Here is a 25,247-nt window from a genome sequence, read left to right on the forward strand (position 1 = left end):
ATATATAAAGGGTGTCCGAAAATTAACGAAATATGAAAATTTGGCACAATTTATATTAAAAAAAAAAAAGAAATTAAAAAAGGACTGCTGTCAGTTTATTCTGAAAAGTAAAAAAAAACTGGTTGCTTTGTTTTCATTGCCGTACACGTTAATACAATTGGACCAGCCCCAATATATCTCATATAGTGATTTCGGACTTTCCACCTGATTTTAAACCGTTAATGTCGATCAACATGTGTGATATTGAAATGAAATTAAGTAAATATGTTTTTTTTTTTTATAAATAACGTTGTTTAGCCTTGGTAACCCTAACATTATGACTTTTCAAAATTGCGATAGTATAAAATTTTCTGCTACACACGAACTCAGCTCTTCCTTATTTCTTTAATATTAAGTTTTGTCTATACAAAACGCGCCAAATGCAAGATTATAAAGGTCTTTTAAATATACATATATTTTTGCCAATTGTGATGCATAAGAAACAAATAGGAATTTTTTCAACACTATTAATCATTTACTTTCCTCTCATATCTATACTATGTATGTATATTACTATAGTCACTTTCAATCTCGTTTCCGAAAAACTAAAAAACTATATCCTTAGAGTCATCGAGCATAATTAATAGTTACATTTACCATATCACATCAATATTCATCTGCTGTTCGACTTGCGAACGTTTATATCGAGGCCCACTGTTGTTAAGCATTGATTTGGTTTCGTGGCCTGTATATATCACGATTCCTTCAATGAAATCAGTGTTCTGAAATGTAACAATTTAAAGGTATTCAATAGTAATTTCAAGAATAAATTGTAAGAAAAAATCACCTTCAAGCGGCTTTCCCTTAGAAGCAAGTTTTCGGTTGCAATGGGAACACGCTCCCCTGTCGGATGTATCAAGGCTCCATGGAATCTGTAAAGTTTTGTGGTGGGCGCGTCAGCTTCAATACGACTCACGAATTTACTTGGGGTGAACATATTCTGTTTATCGGTGAAACCCCGAACAACCTAATAACGACATTATTTAGTTATGCAAAAAATAGCTGAATAAGAAATATTTACTTCTCTTCGTTTAAGATTGGTTTCACCATCTAAATCGCAAGTGTCGATGTAACAGGCGCCATGCAAGTCGCTAGTTCTTAAAAGTAATATGTCTGCTGGTACCGTTTCATTATTCGATAAATGAACTAAGTCACCAACGCGAACATCTTGCCATTTTATTTTCTTATACCGCTCCGTTTCACTATAAGAAAATATTGTACATATAAGCACACACGTTATATAATTTAATACATTTAAATATTGTAAATATGAAAATTAAATAAAAATAAATTAATTAATAAAACTTATTGTTCCCAAAAAAAAAATAAAAAATATAATTAAAATAAGAAATTTCTCTTTTGTAATACATTATATTAATCAATGACGATTAATAAACATAAAGAAACTTCAAACATATCATCTAACAAAATCCTAACGGCACTAACTACATCGGGTTAGTTCCAAAACAATTAATAAATCTTAAAGAAAATGTCCTCTTACATAAGGCGATGACATTCTTATTTTTCTAGATATTTCTAGATATTTTTTTAATGATATGTACATATACACTAGCCAGAAAAAATGTTTACTCATGATCAGCAAATGCATTTGAAATGAAATAAAATCTACACAGTTCTTTACATTAACTTTTATGTATGCGAATATTCGCATTAAAAGATAACACAAAATGCTTTATTTCAAAAAAAATTAAATAGGAAGGTTTTTCTAATAAATTCAAAAAATAGGTGTCAGAAAGTCTTATCTCATATTATAGTAAAATAAATAGTATAACAATATAAATAAAAAACAAGAAATGAAGAACTAAATTTGGCTCGAACATTTCATACTCTTGCGTGAATCAAAGCCAGGGTCTTAAGGTGCAAAACGTCAACTAGAGGATTGAAATCAATTGATATAAATAAATGTATACTCATACACTAGCCGACATAAGTTTTGTTAAAAAAGGCAAAACATATGTAGTATATGAGAGTAGCAAATACTACACACTATTAACACGCCATATATTAATCATTATGAAACTTCACATACCATCACCAATCGCGTAAATATGAGGTAAAGTCAACCGGACGTTATATGTTTGTTATATGGCAGCTAGATCAATTTTTCGCCCTTTATAATATCTTTATATTAGATATGTATATGGAGGCTAAAGTATTTACACGATTCAACCCACAGAGATACCATTGTGAGGAAAGAATATTTTCTAAATTTCAATTATATATCTTACACACCTACCCATATTTACGGTCAAAAGTCAAATACAGGTACTAGTCATGTGTACTGGTCATGTGGTCATGATTCTTTTAAATATGGCTCAAGCAGCTCAGAACATCCGTTTGAAGAACTAAAGTGAGAAGGCCCCTCCGCAGGGTTGCGCACTGGGTTTGGGACCCGCCATGTAAAACTCGATCCCAATGAAAACTAATCAACAGCCTCGGATGAGAGACCCCCCTTCTGATGAGGACCATAACAAACGCATTCAGGATTACGATTTCAGGGCATGCACCTGGAATGTACGGTCCCTTAATTAGGAAGGTGCCGCTGGGATGGGTGGGATTAGTGGCGAGAGACAGAGTCCGTTGTGGTTTTACGTGAGTTCCTGCCTTCGAAGGCCTAACTCCACGGTGCTTTCTATTGCTAGAAGCACATAGATCAAAACAATGCGTTGATCAGCGCCCCAAAGCACTCTGGAGAACCAAAGCATGAGTGCCGCCACATACACTTATACTTTGGTTCCAATTGTTTTGGGTGGACAAGCACACCCTAGTTACCTTGGTCGGGTACGAGGCCCATCTAAAACATCTGCCGTACTCTGGGTCCGGCACCAGTCCGCAGTGCGACTCCACACCGAACTAATACCCTTCCTGCATTTAGGTTTAAACCACAGCCACCACGAATTTCCCCAAGGGGCCAAAAACCCAATGAGCAGATTCGAGTTTCCTCCAAGGGCTGACTGCTCCCCGGGGCGAGTGACAGTCTCCGTTGCCGAGTCCTGGCATTCACCCCGGTGGATAAAAGTGTAGCCACAATCCGCATCAAAGCGAAGTTCTTCAACATATCGCTGATTTACGCCCACGCACTGACAGAAGCACAGGACGATGTGACCACAGATGCCTTCTAAAAGCGCTTGGTATGAACATATGAGAGCCGTCCCCGTCACAATGTCAAAATCGTGCATGGCGACTTTAATGCCAGGGTGGGCGAAGAAGATATCTGTGGCACAACGATCGTGTGTTGAGGCTAATCGACTTCGCAGGGGCCCGAAATATGGTTGCCTGTAATACAAAATTCCAGCATAAAAAAATTAATCACGCTACCCGGCTATCTACGGATCGAAAGGCCACCAACTAGACCGATCATGTTGTGATAGACGGTAGACACGTCTCCAGTGTTTTAGACATTCGTACGCCCCGAGGTCCTAACATCGGCTCGGAACACTACTTTGATGCAGCCAAGATACGCACCCGTCTCCCGCGTGTCCACAAACACGAGGAAGATTCGACGTACTGTGAGTGTCAAAATTAAGTAAAAAGACATTCTATAAAGTATCAAAGTGTTTATTACAAAGCAGTTTTTAATACAATAATAAAAAGCTTTATTATAGAATTCAAGGCTTATATTATAAAAGTTTAACTTAGTATTAATAATAAATAAAAACTAAACACAGCCAAAAATAATTCGCTTAAATTAAAAATACTCTCGTTTTTTCGCGTCAAAAATAAAAAATAAACTAAGTTCTTTAAAGTTAATTTTTTTGTAAAATTTGGGGAGATTTTGCTCCATTCTTCAATCAAAGCCTGATTTAGTTCGTCCTTCCTTGAAATGTCCTTCTGCCTGATTTTTCAGTCAAGATGCTTCCACAGATGCTCGATGGGATTAATGTCTAGGGTCTGTGGAGGGTTATCTAGAGTTTTGGTGTTCGATATAACAGCCACTCACTAACAATTTTGGGTTTGTGTTTAGAATCGTTGTCCTGTTGAAAGATCCAATTTGTTAATTGTGGACTCAATAAAAACCAAGTCCCCAAAACCAGATGCTGCCATACAGCGCCAGACCGTAACCGATCCTACACCGTACTTTACGCTGTTGGTAACACACTTTTCATTAAAGACTTTATTTTTGGATCGCCAAATTTTCGGAGGCTTTTTCGATTCAAATATTTCGAATTTGCTTTCGTCCGTATAAAAACTTTCGCCGTTGATGTATAGAGCATTTGGCGTAGTATTCGTCCATGCAAACAGCTTTTGTGTAACGTTCTCCTGATTGTACTGGCACTTACTGGTATACCCGATGTCTCCCCTATAGCTCGTGACAAATTTTCAAGTCTGATGTTTACAATGTTTATCAAATAATTTTGTTTATTGTGCAATAGGGTCTAACAACTATATCTCAGATTTCGTGCAAGGATTACCCTATTTCATGTAAATCTAATATGATTTTTTAACCGTTTCAGTGGTTGTTCGCCTACCCATTACAAATTTTGATATTGTAGCGACTTAACCTCAAAAAACCAATAATGATATAAAAAAATATGTTTTACTACACTCACTCTCTTCAATGGTAACGGTTTAAAAAAGATATTTGGCGCTACCTCAAAATAAGTATTAAAAGCAAACAACTGTTTTTGTCATTGTTTACTTTTTTTGACGCGAAAAAACGAGAGTATTTTTAGTTTAACCCTTTGACTTATCAATTAGCGCAACGAAATTCGCTTCCAACTGTTCGCACGCAACTAGCACTAAACAAAGCAGTTTTGTTGCTTACGAACTGTCGCACGCTTGTTTTACAAATTTACATAAAATAAAACACTACGACTTAATTTTAATACGTCACAAAAAATATGGATAATTACACAGTAGATAGAGCAGTCAACTGCAAAGATATTTTTTGTTTACATTATTAGATGGAAATTACAGGAAAATTTCAATTCCTTTTCATCAAATGTTCACTTCTACGCACCACGAGCCAGACTCATGTTAGAATAATCGTGGGAATACGTCAAGGGGTTAAGAGAAATATTTTTGGCTGTGTTTAGTTTTTGTTTATTATTAAAATTAAGTTAAACTCTTATAATATAAGCCTTGAATTCTATAACAAAAATTTTTATTATTGTATTAAAAACTGTTTTGTAATAAACACTTTAATATTGATAGAATAGCTCTTTACTTATTTTTGACACTCACAGAAGCTGCAATCACAACAGATTGCCGAATGATTCTCTACTTGACGTCCACTCCTGCTCTCTGAGAGCAATCATCAGCAATTCGGTATAAGGGAACTCTGGGACGACATTTCAAGCTCTTACGTACAGCTGCTACCAAAACCTTGGTTTTTGGAAAAAGCAAAGAAACAGCTGGTACGATGATGAATGCCGTGTCACAGAAGTGATAAAACAGACTGCCTACCTCGCAACGTTACAATCGACCACAACACGTCCGGGATGCGATAGATATCGAGAGTTGAAGAGGGTAGCGAGACGCATTTGCGACAGATAAAGAAAGAGAAATACGAGAGTATCAAGAGCTTGACCAGCTGGCCGACAGGGGTAATGCTCGAAAATATGTGACGATTAACAGAACACTTCAAGACCGTAGCAACTCTTGTAGAACCCGTACAGGTGACCTAGGAGCCGATGCCCAGAGCATACTAAAATTACGGAAGGAACACCTCTACAGTTTGTTGAACGGCAGTAAAGCATAACACCTGGAGATGTTGAACCCGATTCGCCAATCCATGAAGAAGTTCAAATAGTAATTACCCGTCTAAAAACCAACAAAGCGGCAAGGCCGATGGATTGCCAGAACTAATAAGGAGCATGCATCAGTGTACTTTGCCCAATCCACAAAAAGGGAGACCCCAAATCAACAAACTGCTTGGGCCTTATCAGTGTGAGAATCAATAACTGAGCAGATATTCACCACGCGCCAAATCTTGGGAAAAGCCGGTGACAAGAGAATCAGCACACACCTCCTCTTCGTCGATTTAAAAGCTGCTTTTGACAGCACGCCCTTTATGCCGCGATATCTGAAAATCGAGGTTTCAGACAAGGTGTATTATTTATTTGAGTTTTGTAACATAAGTTGTTTAAGATATATGTATGTACATGAAACCCATTAGACGGCCGGGTCACTTGTTTTTTGCCTTTGCCATATTTATACTTACGGGATTTATCCTGAGCGAATTCGATTTTTGTAACTTAAGTTGTTTAAAAGATATTTACCTTAAATCAATTAGACGGCGGGGTAACTGGTTACTGCAATCCCCTGTGGTCCACGGAAGCGGACAACATTAGTGTTGATGAAAACGTTTTAAATTGAAATAAGATGAAGAAACAACGAAGATAGAAGAAAAGGAAGGTGTCAATGCTCATCAAAAGTTATGGACATACTAATCGACTAAAGGGACTGACGGACGGCGCCGAGCCTCTTTCTCGATCGATCCGTGCGCGTACACGCAACCAACCAATACTTCACCCTTTCATCAATTTTTTTCGAACCACATCGACGCCAATCGCATTGAAGGTGAGTGTCGTGAAATTACTCGTTTAACAAATTTTACAAGAGTGTTGTTCATATGTTCTAATTACATGTGATTAACAACTAAACTGAAATTATTTCGAATTGGAAGATCTAGCATATGTTATCTTTTAAGTCTAATAGTTTCATTGTTGTCCTCTACTGCCAAAGGGTTGCCATGTTAACTGATCCTACGTAAATATACTGTACTATATTTACCTCAGTTTTCGAACCGAATGGACCGCTTTATTTCTTATGAAGCAAGTGTCGTTTATATAAAAAATAATAATAAAATAATATAAAATTGTTTGTCAAAATGTAATAAAATAAACATAAACCAAAAAAATAGGGTTTTCTGGTTTCCATACTGACATACTGCAATTGAAAATTTCGAATATATGTATATTTCTTTTGTCTCAGTAGCTCTGAGTAAAATTTATTTAACGCGAAAATGGCAAGCGTGGAAATGCGCGGAAGCATTATTTACAATGTTAGAAAGTGACCGCAGTTCTCTTTTAAGAAAATAGTCAAAGAAGTATGGGCTCCCCAGAAATATTTGTCCTGTTATTGAACGCTTTAAGGGATCGTCTTAGTATGAGAGTATAAATAAATACATTCATGACGAATACAAAATAATTTTTTTATGTTTATTTATTGGGTGTAGAATAATGTACCCGCCGGAGGAAGCAGAGGAAGAGGAAGACCTCCACTCCGTTGGAAGGACCAAGTGGAGAAGGACCTGGCTTCACTTGGAATATCTAATTGGCGCGCTGTTGTTAACTCGGCTATAATGGCGTATGCGGTGACTACGCCAATCAAGAAGAAGAAGAATAGTTAAATAAATTTCCGGATAAATTAAAGGATATTCACTGTCGTGCTGCTGCAGTCTGTCGCGAGCATTGTGTTCCGCACTTGAAAAACAAAATTCTGATATAAACGCATTTAAATATTGTCCCGCTCAGTTCCCCACTATGTTTCATTTCTACAACATACGTTGTAGCGACCGTAATAATTTGAATCTCGATTACAAAATTTCATTTGTATATTCAGCGTTTGAAAAGCTAGGCTACTCCCGTAGCATTTCATTTCGCTATTGCTACCGCTCTCACTTTGACGGGAGCCATAGCAGAGCCATAGGAAAATTTTTTTGTTTCTAAATAAAATATTATTTATAAATTTATTCTTTCAATTTAAATATTATGACAAAAAAAACAACTAACACATGAGAGAGCTGTAGCACATGAAAATTTCAATTAGCTCTGCTCTCACACCGCTCTCAATTTTTTGCTACCGCTATGCCAGAACGGAGCACAGCACTTCATTTTTGACTATTGCTACAACTATACTTTTTACATAACAAAACTCCGAGCAGAGCAGAGCACATACTTAGATAGATAGATAGATAAATAATTGAGGAGTGCACCCCGACCTTAGGTCTATTCTGCCCTCTTCTAACTCACAGGGTCTCACTTAGCCCCAGCATATTGAGAGCACATACTTTCACTATATGGACACTTGAAATGCAAAATAACGTATCATCAAAAAATTCGAAATTGAGTGGCTTATTGTTTACGCTTCACTACTTCAAATTACAAACATAACATTGCATATGTTCAACATTTTCAGGTTCTGAACTCAGATATAAACCAGTTTTAACAAATATTAAAAATTTGTTTCACTCATGTTCCATTTTATTTCGTGTTTCATTCATGACATTAAATCCAAATATGCCCTGCGAGAAATATTTTATGATTCTAAATGCCTTTGGTGCCATGCAATGCCTTTTATGTTCCAAGTCTTTTAAAGATAATAGGAAATATATCCTTAAAACACATCTTGTTAATTTTCATTATACTATTAATTATTTAGATGAAAAAGAACTAAAATATCCTTTTAAAGAAAAAATATATATTTGTTTGAAAAAAAATATCTGATGGTTACGTAAAAACGTATTAATGAAAACCTAGCTATCAAGTTCCATTTGTTTGGAGATTGTTAGGCAGGGTAGGTCGTTTTCCGATGGAGTCCTTGACAATTTTGCTTAATTTTAATGCCAATTTCTCACTGGGCTACTTTTTTTCGGGCTCACCAACACAGTGACAGATCCTCTCATACCGACTACTGGCATAAACATACTTCTAGACATTTTGCAGTAAATGAAATCCCTGTGTATATTATCCGAAAATGCAACAAAAAAATGGATTTTTCGAAAATTTCACACTGACACGTGAGGCCGAAGAACGTTGTAACCATACCCTTAAAACGACTCAAGCATTTAGGGAATAAAATTGGCGAGGAAGGCTAGCTGCTCAGAATTTTTTCCACGCAGGACGAAGAGGAAAGCTAATCTGAAAACGTCAAGGTACAAAAAGTTCCCGATAGAGACGGCGTCAAGAACGAAACCGCAAAACAACGAGTTAAGAAACGCGATTCGCTTTTGTTAAGAAGTTCGAAAGCTCTATAAATTATGAGGAGACTTATATTTTAGCGGGCCTTTCTCAACTACCTGTAAAAATGTTCAAGGAAATATTATTAAACTGTCACTAGGCCTTAGAGTGGTTCCAACGAAATGTAGTGATTTTAGTACCTACACAAGAAAGCGAATCTACCTAAATGTCCTGAAGTAATCTACCTTTACTGGGCTTTAGTAAAACGAGAGATGTAGGCAAACAAATTTACCAAAGGCCTAAAAGGATCGTCTTAGTGTGACCCTTCGAAATTTCGCCGATTTTTTTTTTTAATGCATATAAAATTACGTGTCAAGTTGTTTGTCCGCGATGGACTATAGAAATACAGTGAAAGCTTCATTAAAAGGACGCTCTATTAAGCAGACATCTCCAATAACATATCAACTGAACATAAATGCTGGTTCGTCAGTGTCCGTTTATGGGAGATTTCACTGTATATATTTCTAAACATACGCATGTATTTATAATCCCCAAAAATATATAATACAGTTCAACTTATATAACTAAAACTTCTATAACTCGAAGTTCTCCATAACACGAACTCTTGAAATTGCAATAGAAGTCAAATTGCATACAAATTTCCTGCCATAATTTGAAGTTTTTTTTTTGATTATGGAGTTAGAAAAGTTCAACTTTAGTTATAATTTTCAGTAAATGCCAAATCTTAATGACTATTTCCTCAAGGTCTGTTTAGCATTCAATTGTCTTTTTAGGTTTGGCAAACTTAACCAAGATTTCTTTTTTGGTAAAGAAGGTTTTTTTTTCTTTTTAATAGAACTGTTGCTGAAAACCTAATTGAAAAAAACATAAATTTTCACGGTAGTGAATAATTTTCTATAGGAATAATAGTATAAAATAAAGTTAATTAAATTGTTGAAATGACACGTAAAAAAACGCTCCTGCAACATGTTCACAATTTCGGCTGCAATTTTGATCTAAAACAAGAATTTCAAAAAGATTATTAATCTGTAGGAAAGTCAGCGCCGGATTAAACTAGCGCGGGGCCTGTAGCAAATTCTGTCAAGGGGCAATTGGTTTGCTAAAGGTTCTCAAGTGTCAAGTAGGGTATTAAATAAAACAAAATTGTTACAAATAAAATTTTCTGGATTTATAATGGACAAATTTAGAGATAATACTTGCAATATCGACTTCTTTAAGCAAATCATGCTCTATATTCAACAAAGTGAGATGATTAACGACGTTCTTTGCCCATCGTATTCCTTAACTCATTTTCAATATGTTTTAATGTTGAAAAAGAACGTTCGCCACTGTAGTTAGTGATCATGAGATATAAGTAAATTCGCAAAGCAATTTCTAAGTTTGGGACACACGATTCTAAAGAATTATTTAATAAAAGTTTATAATATTGCTGTTCCAGAGGCTCATGTTTCTTGCTGTTAATAACAGTAGCCACATCTGTTTTCAGCAGCTCTGCGAACTGCACTAATTCGTCGCCTACGCTGTTCTCCATATCATCTTCATAAGCACTGACCATACTAGAGGATTTTTCCAAAATCTCTTCTCTTGTAAGAGATTTTAGCTGTCGAAATACTTCAAAAACACTTGTAATTTTATGATATGCTTTCATAAATTTAGTTAAAGCAGACAGTACGTTATCAATAATGACAATAAACACCTCAAATTCGAAACGTTGTCCAGGTGTTTGATTTTCAACAAAGTCGTCGGCTCCACTATAGCTGAAATGGTCGTACTTTGTATTTCGCTTGATTCGTCGTGATGTCTGTTACTGGTATTATTCACAGTAGGTCAGATCTTTGCTTCTTTCCTCAATATCTGAAAAAGTAGATCGCATTGTTCAGACGACTGCAGCGCAGCACTAGTCGCTTGCAAGCATTCTAGGATTCCGTTCCACGTAATTGTCATTATTCCCGTTTCTAACTTATTCATCGTTGAAAGTACCCGTTTCCGTTCCCGTTTCTAACTTATTCATCGTTTATTACGGCATTTTGCTTTTTGATCCACGTTATTGAAAAAAACACTTATAAGCCTTCTTAGCATCTGCTCGGGCTGATCACCTAGTGTGCGATTGTTTAAATGAGTTAAGCATCCACCCACTCTACCCGGGAAAACTGGCGCACCCTAATAAGACAGCTTAATTCACCACACCTGGTGACACTAACACAACTCACCATACCTATACACTCACTCATCGAAAAGGATGGATAAGGAGGAAGCAGACACAATTCGTTCTGAACAATCCGTCTGCACAACTTTCGCTTCTACACTGCGCCGCGGATTTCCCACGTTTTGCTTCGATGATCATCGTTCCGCCTGCACCGACTTACAGCGATTCAACGCATTCTACCTCGATCTGACGCGATATATTTTCGCAAAACATCGTAATGTAAACAAACGATAACTCTAAATAAATTGTAACTTTTAAATAAATTTTCATTTTTTTCATTTTAAACACTCGCGCGAGTGTGAGTGCATATTGAAATCATTGGTTTGTATTCCCCAATAAGTTGGGACGTTAATTGTTCGATAACTGTTTCGAAATCGGTATTTTCGAACCCATCGATAGGTAGAAGCGGAAAAAATGTATAGAGGTTTCAAGGAAACCGAAGAAAAGTAATGCTTCTGTACTGTAGTCTGCAGCGCACTTAGCAACCAAATTTACTGAATGTGCAAGACAGGGAATGTATTCTGCAGAATTATTTATTTTCTTAATTCGGGCTTGTAAGCCGATGTATTTCCCACTCATGCTGCTGTCATTATAGTAGCCTCCAACAATCTTTGGTATTAATGCCGCTCTCACTCAAGAAATCTAGTAAACTTTGAACGAGTTGTTCACCAGTATGACCTTCCATGTCCAAGAACTTAACAAATATTTCCACTGGTCCAGATGGAGAACATTGCATACTATCAGAGTCAGTTGGTCTGCATGCGATGTATCTGGAGTAGAATTCAATGAAACTGATTTGCATCTTAATTTCGCAAATAATTTGATCCAGTATGATTGATGCAATTAGATGAATAAATTCCTCACAAGTCGTTTTTGATAAATATGACGTACATATGTCCCTTTCCTTTATTAGCATGACTTTGAATATGTTGAGCCATAAAAGCGTCAAATTGGGCTATTAATTCTAACAAGCCTAAATAATTTCCACTGTGAGTTCAACCAACAATTTCGTCACTACCCCTAAACGCCAGACCTCGTTCTGCTAAAAACTTTATTATTAAGAGTAGCCTCCAATATATTTGCTCAGTATCAATTTGGCTCACAAGTTGAGAATCAACACGCGTATTCTTTTTTTTTTTTTGAGGTTTAACAGCGAAATTATGGCTTGTCTACGTTGAGTGCTTTCTTCATGTTTTGTCCACAAATTGTGCGCATACTTCCAGCCATCCGTCTTTGGTGATGAACTATTCAAATTCGAAGAACATAACCAGTCTCTGACGTGAGTTTTATTCGTTAGTTTACGTTTATAGGTCAAAAATTATTATTTTCGTTTTCGTAAATTTTCTTTGAAGACAAAAAATCTCTATTCATATATTGCAGTTCGCTGCTTCCTTTTTCATTCCAATAATCTCTATCAAAGTTGCTCGGCCTTTCACCAATATCGTTATAGTATATTTTACTTTCGTTTTATACGTCGTTTTACGGTCAGTTGGAGCGCGTGGCCCGTAGCAAAATACTGATTATTGATTATGTCACACATTAACACTCTGTACACTTTCTTTTGACGCCAAAAATTAAGAATTTTAAGTTTTTTGTTTATAACTTTTGTTGTTGTAAGAATTTTGTTTTTATTTTCCCATAGTTTACAAAAGAATTAAATACCTTTTTTTTTAAATATAACATGTCCCATTGTTCCATTTAACAAATATGTATATGAAATTCAATTTTTGATGTAATAAAAAAACTTACACTTTCTTTTGACGCTGACTGTATATTATTTGTTTACTCTCTTACATACTTCTGTAGCTTCGAACGGAAAAACAGAAAATTGCGTTACGTAATACTTTAACGTTCCCTTAATAAAACATAATTCTTGATTTTTTGTTCCTTTTTTTCAAATCTAAATTAAATTTTTCAAACAAAATATTTCATAATTTTTTAACGGTCAATTTCATTCGACGCAGTCCAATTACTTAAGGGACTCAATGCGAGCGAAGCCCCGGAAAAGCTAGTAAGAAATAATTAAATCCAGTGATCGACCTTTAGAATGATTGGAATCAAGTTAGACCAATTATCTGTTACCATTTTTTGAAAAATACATATAAGCATATGTTTAATTACTGTGTGTGTACGTGCCTATAAACGACAAATTGACTAAACCACTTCAATAAATAATAATAAGTAATGTCAATAATACAGTACTATCCCTTATTTCTTTTTGACTTCGCACCTGTTGTGACTGAATACACAATAAATAAATAATTTCTTTCGATTTTTCACTTTTTTAATATTTTATGCGAAAATCGATGATATTCTCAGCTGTTAGTACGTGTCTTATTAAAGCTTTGCAATACTCCGATAAACCGTTGTATTTCAATATAATTGATTTTTATTGCTTCATTGCTTTTGGCGTATTATATGATCATGAGTTCTTCTGGGAAAAATATATATGGCATTATACAAATTATCTACCTGCAAGAAAATAGCACCTAGAAAACGAAAAAAGGTCATTCACTAAGGAATTTTACTGAAATGTCACTCTCAACGATTCAGCAGTGTGGATTATTATTTACCGTTTTGTCTGCGAAAGCAGCACGCATGCTTATGTACGAAAAACACTCAACAAAGTTTTTAACGAAACTGACGATCTTAACATTAAAAATCCAAAACCTTAGGCAACAAATATGGCTAAACCAATATAGACGGAGTAGGGCGAAGTTCGACGAGGTCAAGGTTTTAAAGTTTTTCAAGGAGTATTTAAATAACGATAGAAATTTTTTGGTACAATGTAATATTAGGAGATGAGTCCAAATGGAATATTTTGGTTCTAAGGGAGTCGCCTTCGTCTGACGCAAACTAAATACAGAAAAAGATTTAAAAGCGATATTACAACCTGTCGACAGTTGGAATTGGAAAACTACACTAGATAGAGTCACCTACGGACAAGCCTCAATACGTCGAAGTCTTGAATTTTTTCGAAAATGCGTAAATACTGGGAATTCGGATTAATGTCCGTTCCTACCAAGGCATTTACGCAAAAGCATAAGTTGGTTTTTGTGCAGACTAGGCTGATTTGCAATTAATCCAAGGATGCAGACTAAGGCACCAGACATCAATGTCATTGACAATTTGGTATCAAAATGGTAATAAGAGAGGTCATACAAAATTCGATTATTTATTATAATTTAATAGTTTAAAAATATATTTATGAAAATTTAAAATATATATATAAAATAAATTTTCAAGTTTAAAATGTCACAACAAAAATCTTTTTTTTGAATTGGTTTATTATTCGTTTTAGTTCAGTAGATATATGGCTTCAAAGGTTTTGTTAGACACTGTTTTAAATATGAATGGTGAATATATTTATTTTATAATAGTTATATTCTTCTAAAGGCTGTATGTATCACCTAAAACGAATCGAGTTAGATAAAGGGTTATATATATAAATGATCAGGATGATGAGACAAGTAGAAATCGGATTGACTGTCTGTCTGTTCGTCCGTGAAACCACTGACACGCTCAGCTTACCCAGCGACATTAAAGGAAAAGCTATAAAGTGCAATAACTAAGCACTAAATCAGGATATAGAACTGTAATTTTGCACAGAAGATCGCAGTAGTAATTGGTACGTGTGGGATAAAATTTTTGAAAAAGTGAATGTGACCCCGCTCACTAATAAGTTTAATGTACATATCTCTGAAACCGTTAAAGCCAAAATAACCTAATTCGGTCAAAATAAATTCTGTAAATACTTCTACCGACAGTTTGAAAATTAATGAAATCGGATTATAACCTCGCTCACTCCTCACATAACGGTACTATTAAATACTATTAAAAGTTCGATAAATCAATAACCAAAAACTCCAGAGACATTAAATTTTATCATCGAGATGGTATTGGACATCTTTATAAGATTTGGTGTCAAGATTGGACAATGGGCGTGGTACCGTGGGTTGAATCGGACCAAAATTTCATTCCGCTCTCATATATAATATAAAGATTTTCGAACTTCCGGGTGACTTATGCCGATAACCATATTTCGGGCCCCGGCGAAGGCGATCAGCCTCAACCCATTTGTGGATGTTTCCTCGTGGAAGCTGAATTTAGCGACAGTAGTGCCAAAGATACCTTCTTTAAAATTCAATACAACTCATAAATACAAAAATTATATTTCAAATCATAAGCATTGGTTCAAAATTCATGTAAGAATCGTTTGAATATTTTAATTAAAAAATAGAAAGAAATAAGCAAAAAAATGTCAAATTCATACATGCTTAGTATATGGGTTATACTGATTTTGCTTCAGAAACAGGCAGTTTTTAGGACGAACAATTAATATGTATTTATGTATATATAGTTTACGCGAATTGCTGACAACGTGCTTTTGCCTTGGCGAAAAAGATGCCGGTTAAGAAAACGTCCGTTCACGATAATGATGTTTGTACAATGGAATTCTTTATTAACAGAATTTCATGGTTTAACCTAAAACTTAGAATAACATCTTAACTCTTTCAGTCGTGGTGGTTAGTGTCAATAACCACCTCTTTCCGATTTTTTATATTAAAATCCAAGTCATCTACTTTTTTGACAAGGCGCGAGCGGTTAGCGGCATATTCGATGAATGACAGTTCACTTGTTTTCATTTGAAAATTGCGCTAACGTACATTTTTTCTTGTGTTTGATAAAAAATACCTGTGAAGCGGGTAAGTAACGTTTTTCTTTAAAATTTTTTATTGAACTTATTCTCCTATATCTATTTCGTATGTATGTGTATGAAACTATCATTAATTTTTTTTTATTTTCAATGTGTATTAACGACGAAAATATAGTGATTAGTAAACTAACCACCGTCACTGTTGCAGGTTTATAGGTTTAATCGACATAGGAGTTATGCATGTAAGTATTCATGTATTTTTATATTTAGTTCAGTATGTCGCGCAAGCTAAATAATAGAAAAATCGAAGAATGCTTGTTTGAAGATATTCCTTCAGATAGCGAGAGTATTTGTAGCGATGAGGATACAGAAGATCAGCCAAATCCGCTGGTGTTAGGCGATTCAGCTACAATGGCCCCAAAATGGAAGAAGAATTATAGAATGGACATACCTGGTGAATTTACTGAAAGAGTATGAATAACCGATCAAATTCTTAGCATGGAGAATGTGCAACCTCTTTTACTACTTCGCCTTTTTTGGACAGAGCATTTACAAGCTATTTTATGCTTTCAAACAAATCTTTACGCTACTCAATCATGAAAGCTTTATACACCCACCACTACAGAAGAGCTTGATGTTTTTATTGCTTTGAACTTAGTAATGGGTATAAAGAAATTGTCGAGCTGCAGAGATTACTGGTCATCAGAACCTGAGCTTCAATAGATTCAGTTTTCTTTTGAATTACTTAAATGTAAATGACAATAGTCTAATGCCCAATACAAGTTGCCCAGATTTAGACAAACTTTATAAAATTAGACCACTACTGGACATCATGCGAACTAATTTAAAAAAAAAACTACAAACCATCAGTTGCGATTTATGAAAGTATGATAAAATTCAAAAGCAGGAACTATCTGAAACAAACCATGCCGAAAAAACTTACTAAAGAAGGGCACAAGGTTTGGATGATGTTTGCATGGTCAGGTTATTGCCTAGATTTTGACGGGAAGACAGGGTGTTAGCGTGGAAACTGACTTAGGTGGTAAAGTTGTAAGAAATTTTTGCGAAAATTTTATACACAAAAATCATAAAGTCTATTTTGACAATTATTTCAACAGTTACCCTTTGCAAGTTAAATTACGAGAAGATAATATTTTCGCCTGTGGAACTGTGAAATCAAATAGAAAGTTCTTACCAACGCTAAAAGAAGACAAGCATTTGCAAATATTAGGACATGATTACCGGATGAGAGACGCAAAAATATCTTTTTTGAAATGGAAAAATAAGAGATCAGTTTTCATGTTATCAAATTATCATGACCCTAAGGATGTCGGAAAAGTTACCCGCCGAGAGCGTGATGGTACCAATATTGAAATATCATGTCCGGAATCAGTGAAAGATTACAATGCGAATATGAACTTCGTTGATAAATTCGATCAACTGAAATAAAGTTATGCTGTTGATAGAAAATCCCACAAGTGGTGGCACAGGATTTTCTTTCATTTTCTTGATTGTAGTATTGTCAATGCTTTTTTAAAGAAAGAAGCACATCAAGAAGATGCTGTCTATGCAGCACTAAAGTATTTCCAGTCCGTACTGTATGGCAGTGTAGTACATACATGCAAAGTGCCTCTTTGCCTACGCAAGGGAAAAGCTTGTTTTTCAGATTTTCATAAAAAATAAACATTTACCTTAGTTTCGTTCCGAAGAATTTCATTATATCATATTATATTAATAAACAATAGAAGCAACTCATAATTGTTTTGTTTCTATCAATAGTCACGGTGGATAGTGCCACTAACCTCATACCTCGAAAACCTTCATCCGTAGATTTTTTTTTTTTCATACTTTCAGTGACATTTCAGCTGTAGATAATGCCAAAACAATAATCGAAACATTCAACATATTCTTAATCTAAAAGCGTGACTGAAAGAATTAAACTAGTGGTAAGTGTGTATGTAAAAAAAGGGGAAAGTATATGTAGTTAAAATTAAACTCGAATAATTCATAATAATTGAGTATTGTAATACATTTATAATAGATGATGTTTTTGGTAATATAAAAATGGTAAATATTTTATATAATATTAAACACATTTTATAATTTATTCAGTTATTATCTAATTAATTTTATTTATTTATTTCTTAAAACATTTGATTCTAGATTTATAAAGTCACTTGAAGCAACAAGTGCCAAAATGATTTGCATAACATTTTTTTGATCAAATTATTCAATTAATTCAACACATGCGGAGCAGTGGCAAATGAAAATTTTCATTAGCTCTGCTCTACTACCGCTCCCAACGTTTTGCTACCACCACGCCAGAGCCCAGCACAACACTTCATTTTTTGCTCTGGCTTATGCTATAGTTTTTTACCTAACAAAACTCGAAGTAGAGCAGAGCACATACTTTTATATGTTATACTATAGCTCTGCTGTGGCTCCCGACAAAGTGAGAGCGGTAGCGATAGCATAGCAATAATTCTACAAATTTTTCTGCTACGGAGTAGTAAATAACAACCCTGTCCATGTGATTGTTATAATAATACCCAACGATTACCCTCCTCCCGCCCAACCGATGCGAGGGGCGCAATCCGCGAACGAGCGGAATTAGCCGAGTCATAAAAGGCARRRRAGYTTTAAGCGTTGCGATCTTAAGCTGCTCAGCTACAGAAACAAAAATTTCAACAGCCAAAACTAAGAATGAGATTAAAGTTTATAATTTTTAAATGTTACTTGTTAARAGTAGATAAAATAATTTTTTTAATGGTAAAGAGTGAATCTGTTAGATCAAATGTGCTGGAATGAGAATTCAAATCGTGACATATACGACGGAAGGGTTCGTTTAACTCGAAATTTGTTCTAGAAAATTTTAAAAGTAAAGGTCTAAACTGCCTGGTAGAGCAAGCAGGAATGTTAAAATTAATATCAGATAAAAGAGGTGGGCCACAGACTGACCCATTGATGAGTTTTACAAGAAATATTATACCAAGCATTTCCCTACGACTAKCGAGTGTAGGGAGATTTATAAGCTTTAAACGGTTAGTGTAAGAGSGAAGATTTAAATTGGAATCCCAATGCAAATGATTTAAGGCAAAAAGTAAAAATTGTTTTTGAACGGACTCTATTTTCTCAGAATGAACTTAATAACAAGGGTTCCATACCACGGAAGTATACTCTACTATAGGCCTCACCAAAGATGTAAAAAGAATTTTTGTGGTAAGCGGATCTCTAAGTTCTTTAGACCAACGTTTAACAAAACCAAGAGCACCTTTAGCTTTAAAACCCATGGAAGATGTGTGAAGATTAAAATTGAGTTTGGGGTCCATAGTTACTCCCAAGTCAACAAAACTGCATACTTGCTCCAATCTAAAGTTTTGTATTACGTATGAAGTAGGGTCTACAGATCTACGTGAAAAGCACATCGTTTTACATTTTATAAGGTTCAATGGCATGTAATTTCTAAYACACCAAGAAACTAGGTTGTTTAAGTCTGTTTGCAACTGACATCTTTCGCTATTCAAGGTGAATGATTTAAAAAGTTTTACATCGTCAGCATACAATAAAACTTTTGAAAACTTAACAACAGAGGATATGTTATTAATAAATATGGCTACCTTGAGGAACGCCTGAAGGAACATTGATTATGTCGGAAAGAGTATCGGTTAAATATGACTTGTTGAATTCTATTACTAAGATAAGAAGCAACCCATTTTAGAAATATTGGTTGAAAAYCMAKMWGATCAAGTTTATTCAAAAGAATTGAATGGTTTACTTTATTAAAAGCTTTACTAAAATCTGCGTATATAACATCAGTATTCTTATTCTCCCTAAATCCCGTTGAAGCATGTGATACAATTTCAAGCAAATTAGTTATTGTAGAATTCCCTTTACGAAAACCCTGCTGAGAACAAGAAATTAGTGGAGAGATCCGGAAGGTTATGTCGTCTKWTRTAATTGCTTCAAAAAGTTTAGGTATTGCAGACAACTTTGCTATTCCCCTATAGTTTTCAATAGATGACCTAAATCCACTCTTATGCAAAGGAATTATAAATGACTTTTTCCATATGGATGGAAATAAGCCTTGCATAAGAGATGAATTATATAGTTTTGTTAGGGGTTGGTATATATATTTGGCACATTTGTTAAGAAAGCACGAGGGAATCATATCTGGGCCATAATTGTATGATTGTTCTAATATATTTAACTGACATAAGACGTCTACTTCGGAAATGGTAGGTGTATTAATGGCAGACGGACATAACTTGTGCTCAAACGGAACATTTTTTGGAGATTTTGGAGAGTAATTGGACCTAAAAAATTCAGCGAACATACTAGACTTATATTTCATAGCGGACGGAAAATTAGAAATCCTGCGTTTGGAGTTGACGAAACCATAGAACAATTTTGGATTACATATAATATTATTTTTTACTTTATTTATATAATTATTATAACATATTTTGTTAAGTTCAGCAAATTGTCGGCGCAATTTAGAATATTTTGAATAGTCAGCAACTAATCCAGGTTTTTTAAAAAGTCGAAGCCGAACCAAAGGATCACATCGAACAACAGAGAACATTGAAGCGTTATCAACATAGACTAGATCTAAGAAATAAATAATAAATTAATTTGGTTAAGACCCAACTCCGACATTTAATCTAAGAACTCTTTAAAACATAAGCGCGTACTAATAGGAATGGTGTAGTCATCAATAGATTTCCATGATACGCACGGTAAATTGAAATCCCCCAAAACAATCATGGAATCAGTATTATTAGCCATTGAGAAAACATAATTTATTAATGAAGCATGCTGCATATATACAGATATGTCCGAGTGAGGCGGTATATAAGACAAAGTTAAGTAGATATGGCCACTATTAGCACAAATTCGAATGCACTTATATTCTATGAAGTCTGCATGCGGAACATCGACTTCTTCAGATGGAATTGAAGAACGAACAGCATACAAGACACCACCTCCTTTCTTGTTCAGCCGGTCATATCTAAACATTTCAAATTCACTATTGAATATTTCACTATCAAAAATGTGGGGCTTTAACCAAGTTTCTGTGAAAGCAATGATTTTAAAATTTTAATTGACGCTATTTAAATACAGATCGGAAAGTTTTGTATTAAAGCCTCTTACATTTTGATAATAAATACTCAGCGAATTATTGCTAATCAGTTTTTTGTATCCACGGCTTTTCTTGGCATTTTACTGACAACTGCAGGGGGTTTAAAACGTTTATGCTCAAATTCGMGCACAAAGACCCCAGATGGCCAGAATGAGTTGTCAAGAGCCAATTGAAAATTGTCAGCGAATATGTCGATCTTGAAAGATGAAATATCCCTGTCGTATTTGAAATTAAATTTTCGGATGTCTGCATCTTCCGATTTTAGTTTTGACGAGATATAACCCTTTATGTCATCGACGGTGGTATCCACAGCAAGTCTTGAGATAAATATTGCTTTTTTCCGCGGTATTACAATTAAATTTTTACTACCTGACCTACAGTTATTTGGAAGCGGATCCTGAGAAGGTTTTCGCTTGCCATGCTCAGTAACAGCTTTCTCTGTATTCTGAGCAGACGAGAACTTCTCTCCTTGTGGACAATGGAAGAAAGATTGATGAGGTCAATATTGGCTGGAGGCATTTTTTTAAGGAAGAAGCAGTGGTCTCTTCATCAGACGGGCGTTTACGTTTATTGGAAGGTTTTGGATTCTCTTCCTGATCATTTAGGCATTTAAATGATAATTTATTATTGTATGTGAAGAACCTTGATGAAACATTGGAAGGATTTAATTAGCTTGTAGCCTTTTAATTACTTGGAGTATTAGCAAAAAATAGATATAATCGAGTCAATACTATATCCTGTATACCTAAGGTATTTCCCTGGCTTTGGTCCTTGCAAGTTTGTAAGTGTAATAAATGTTCGGTTACACCGGAACATAGCCCTTCTTCCTTACTTGTAGTATTTATTTACCATAATATGTGCAGATTTAAATTTTGTAATTTTAGTATCAATCAAAAACTCTAAGACTACAAACGTCCCTTGTTTCTAAACAAACAAAGCCATTCAGATCTTAAAATACATTTTGTTAAAACTGAGATAAAAAATATTCAGTATAGCATAATTAAACACGGTCAGTTATCATGATATCCTTTTACAGTCATGTTATTAGATGACTGCAACAAAAACAACATATTATTTATCTCCCATTTAGGGATTACAAAATATCTAATTACATAAATTTGTTTAGAAATATATGATATATTGTATATTGACATAAGTCAATAGTTTTAGGTGCTACAAACAATCATTTGTTTAACAAAAATATAATTCTCTATGCAACAGGTAGCGACGGTATTAAAATGTTGCATAAGAATTCAATAATCCTTAGTCATAGTTTACAATCATATTTGGTATCCTAAATTGGGTAGTAGAAAAAATCTTCGTTGGCATAAGTGTTTGAGTATTTCTTTTATAAAATAAATTCATTATAGCTTTGATTATTTCACTTTTTTTACAGTAAATATATATGCAGATGGATGGAGCCATGTGTAGAAGCAAATGAAGAAAGTTCTCTGATTGCCATTCACTCGGGAGTGACCCGAAACAATTCTTTTACATACAGCTCAAGCAGCTCACGACTTCCGATCTTTGACCAAGTATGCTCTGGGTAGCCTAAGAACATCCGTTTGAAGGCGAGCTAAAGTGAGAAGGCGAAACATCCCCTACGCAGGGATTCGCCTTGGGTTTTGGACCCGCCAGTTAAAAAGCGCCCCCCATGAAAAAGTGCTATTCAAACACGGCGACGAAGAACTAATAAGGAGCAGGCATCAGTGTGCTTTGCCCAATCCAAAAAAAAAGGGAGAACCCACAATCTGCGCCATCTACCGTGGGATAAGTTTCCTGAACATTGCATATAACGTTCTATCGAGCGTATTGTGTTGCAACATCAAAGCCCACCGACAACAAACTGATTGGATCTTATCAGTGTGGCTTTAGACAGAGAATCAATAACTGACCAGATATTCGCCATGCGCCAAATCTTGGGAAAACACGGTGACAAGAGAATCGGCACACACCACCGACGATTTCAAACTGCTTTTGACAGCACGAAAGGAGTTGTCGCGATGTGCTGCTGGAGAGAATAATTAGAGCTGCAGAACTTAATCAAGCAGGTACAAAATTCTATAAGAATGTACAGCTGCTAGAGTATGCTGATGGTATTGATATCATTGGCCAAAATAGCGCCATGAGTTCTGCTTTCTCCAGACTGGATAAGAGAGCAAAGCAGATGGTTCTAGTAGTGAACGAGGGCAAGAAGAAATATCTCCTCTCATCAAACAAATAGTCGTCGGACTTGCGACTTAGCTCCAACGTCACTATTGTCAGTCATAACTTCGAAGTCGTAGATAATTTCGTCTATCTTGGAATCAGTATTAACACCAACAAAACGTTAGCTTCGAAATCCAACGCAAAATAACTCTATGACCAGGTGCTACTTTGGACTGAGTAGGCAATTTAGAAGTAAAGTCCTCTTTCGGCGAACAAAGATCAAACTTTATAAGTCACTAATTATTTGCGTATTGCTATATGCAACAGAGGCATGGACGATGGCAACATGTGATAAGTCGACGCTACGAGTTTTCGAGAGAAAGGTTCTTCGGAAGATTTATGATCCTTTGCGGATTGGCAACGGCGAATATTGCATTTGCTGTAACGATGAGCTGTACGAGTGCAGCGAATTAATTAATCACGGCTTACTCTATTAACTAAATCACAAGGTCGTAACAATTGTCAAGTAATGTAAACACTTACGTCAGCAAAGCTTTTTAATACATGTGAACTGAAATCTTTGTGTAAATTTACAAAGTAATGGAACTTGAAGTCAACACTCTCGATCATACTGTATACATGCACCTACTCGTATACATATATGTATTTAGTTAAGTATAACGATAGCATATAGTACATATTTGAGCATATAGAGAATGCAGAAACCTTACTATGTATATTAAAGCGGGTTGATTTACAGGGAGTCATAAAAAACGAAACGGGGGATATTCTACGGATCATTCTGAACAACTCTGCCTAAGAGAATATGGGTCTAAAACCGGTTTCGAACCAGCGATTTTTTATATGAAGTTTAATCCTTTGGGTTTTTATACATTTCTTCGTTAGCTGTGAAATATCTAAATGAAATTCAATACATAGATGCTTTAGCCATTCTCTTGAAAGCGGCCAGATCGGGATATTTCATCACATATCTCCCATAGAACCGATGAGTCAGATTTTTTTTTTTAATAATGATTTCTATTAAAAACCTTGATCTTGTAATTATGCAAAATAGTCCCCAATATATACGTAATAATGACAGTGAAAATAAAGAAAATCGAATAATATTTTACATTTCATGAATTATAAATATCAATTAGAAACTCGAAGACACAAGGAAAAATCGTTTGTATGGGAGATATAGTTATAGCTATTATATTTTTTCTTTTTTTTACTGTCATTGTTTAGTATATATTAAAAGACTATTCTGCACATTTACAAGCTGTTAGCTTTTTAATTGAAAGCATTAACTGGAAAAAGATCTTAATAATCGGTTTTATGGGAGATATATGGTATAGTTGTCCGATTTTATTTATTTTAACTGTCATTGATAAATATGTCCAAGGGCACAATTATGCAAAATTTCGTCCGATCTGGCTGATTCTGACAAACGATGAATAGAATATGGATAGAATTTCATTCCTTATATTCCTGAAAAATTAAACTTCACTTAAAAAATTGTTGGCTTTAAACCGGTTTCTTCTTCTTCTTGATTGGCGTAGTCACCGCTTACGTGATTATAGCCGAGTTAACAACCGCGTCGTTTCTTCTTTTCGCTACGTGGTGCCAATTAGATATTTCAAGTGAAGTCAGGTTCTTCTCCACTTGGTCCTTCCAACGGAGTGGAGGTCTTCCTTTGCTTCCCCCGGCGGGTACTGCGTCGAATGCTTTCAGAGCTGGAGTGTTTTCGTCCATCCGAAAAACATGGCCTAGCCAGAGTAGCTGTACACTCTTATAGAAGATGGTACCTTCTCTATTTAGTTCTGCAGCTTGAACTATTTTCTCCTGAAACAGGTTAAAAAAGTCGAACGATAAGAAATCGCCTTGTCTGAAACCTCGTTTGGTATCGAACGGCTCGGAGAGGTCCTTCCCGATTCTTATGGAGCTTTTGGTGCTGGACAGCGTCAGCTTACACAGCCGTATAAGTTTTGCGGGGATACCAAATTCAGACATCGCGGCATAAAGGCAGCTCCTTTTCGTGCTGTCGAAAGCAGCTTTGAAATCGACGAAGAGGTGGTGAGTGTCGATTCTCCTTTCACGGGTCTTTTCCAA

The 25,247-nt window shown here is 35.2% G+C and overlaps 1 protein-coding gene across 2 annotated transcripts in view; it reads right to left on the minus strand.

Moving 5' to 3' along the window:
- Positions 1-435: 435 nt before the first annotated feature.
- LOC108968174 (probable phospholipid-transporting ATPase VD) overlaps positions 436-25,247 on the minus strand; it is a 55,010-nt gene continuing 30,198 nt past the window's right edge. For both annotated transcript variants that reach the window (XM_018932000.1, XM_018931990.1), the window contains exons 3-5: positions 1,061-1,241; positions 827-1,006; positions 436-761 (exon numbers count right to left, since the gene is read on the minus strand). In XM_018932000.1, the coding sequence (XP_018787545.1) occupies positions 633-761; positions 827-1,006; positions 1,061-1,241 (490 nt within the window). In that variant the 3' untranslated portion in view covers positions 436-632. The remainder of the gene's footprint in view (positions 762-826; positions 1,007-1,060; positions 1,242-25,247) is intronic.

This window comes from Bactrocera latifrons, unplaced genomic scaffold (genome assembly GCF_001853355.1).
Source record: "Bactrocera latifrons isolate USDA-ARS-PBARC rearing strain unplaced genomic scaffold, ASM185335v1 scaffold_1022, whole genome shotgun sequence".
NCBI lineage: Eukaryota > Metazoa > Arthropoda > Insecta > Diptera > Tephritidae > Bactrocera > Bactrocera latifrons.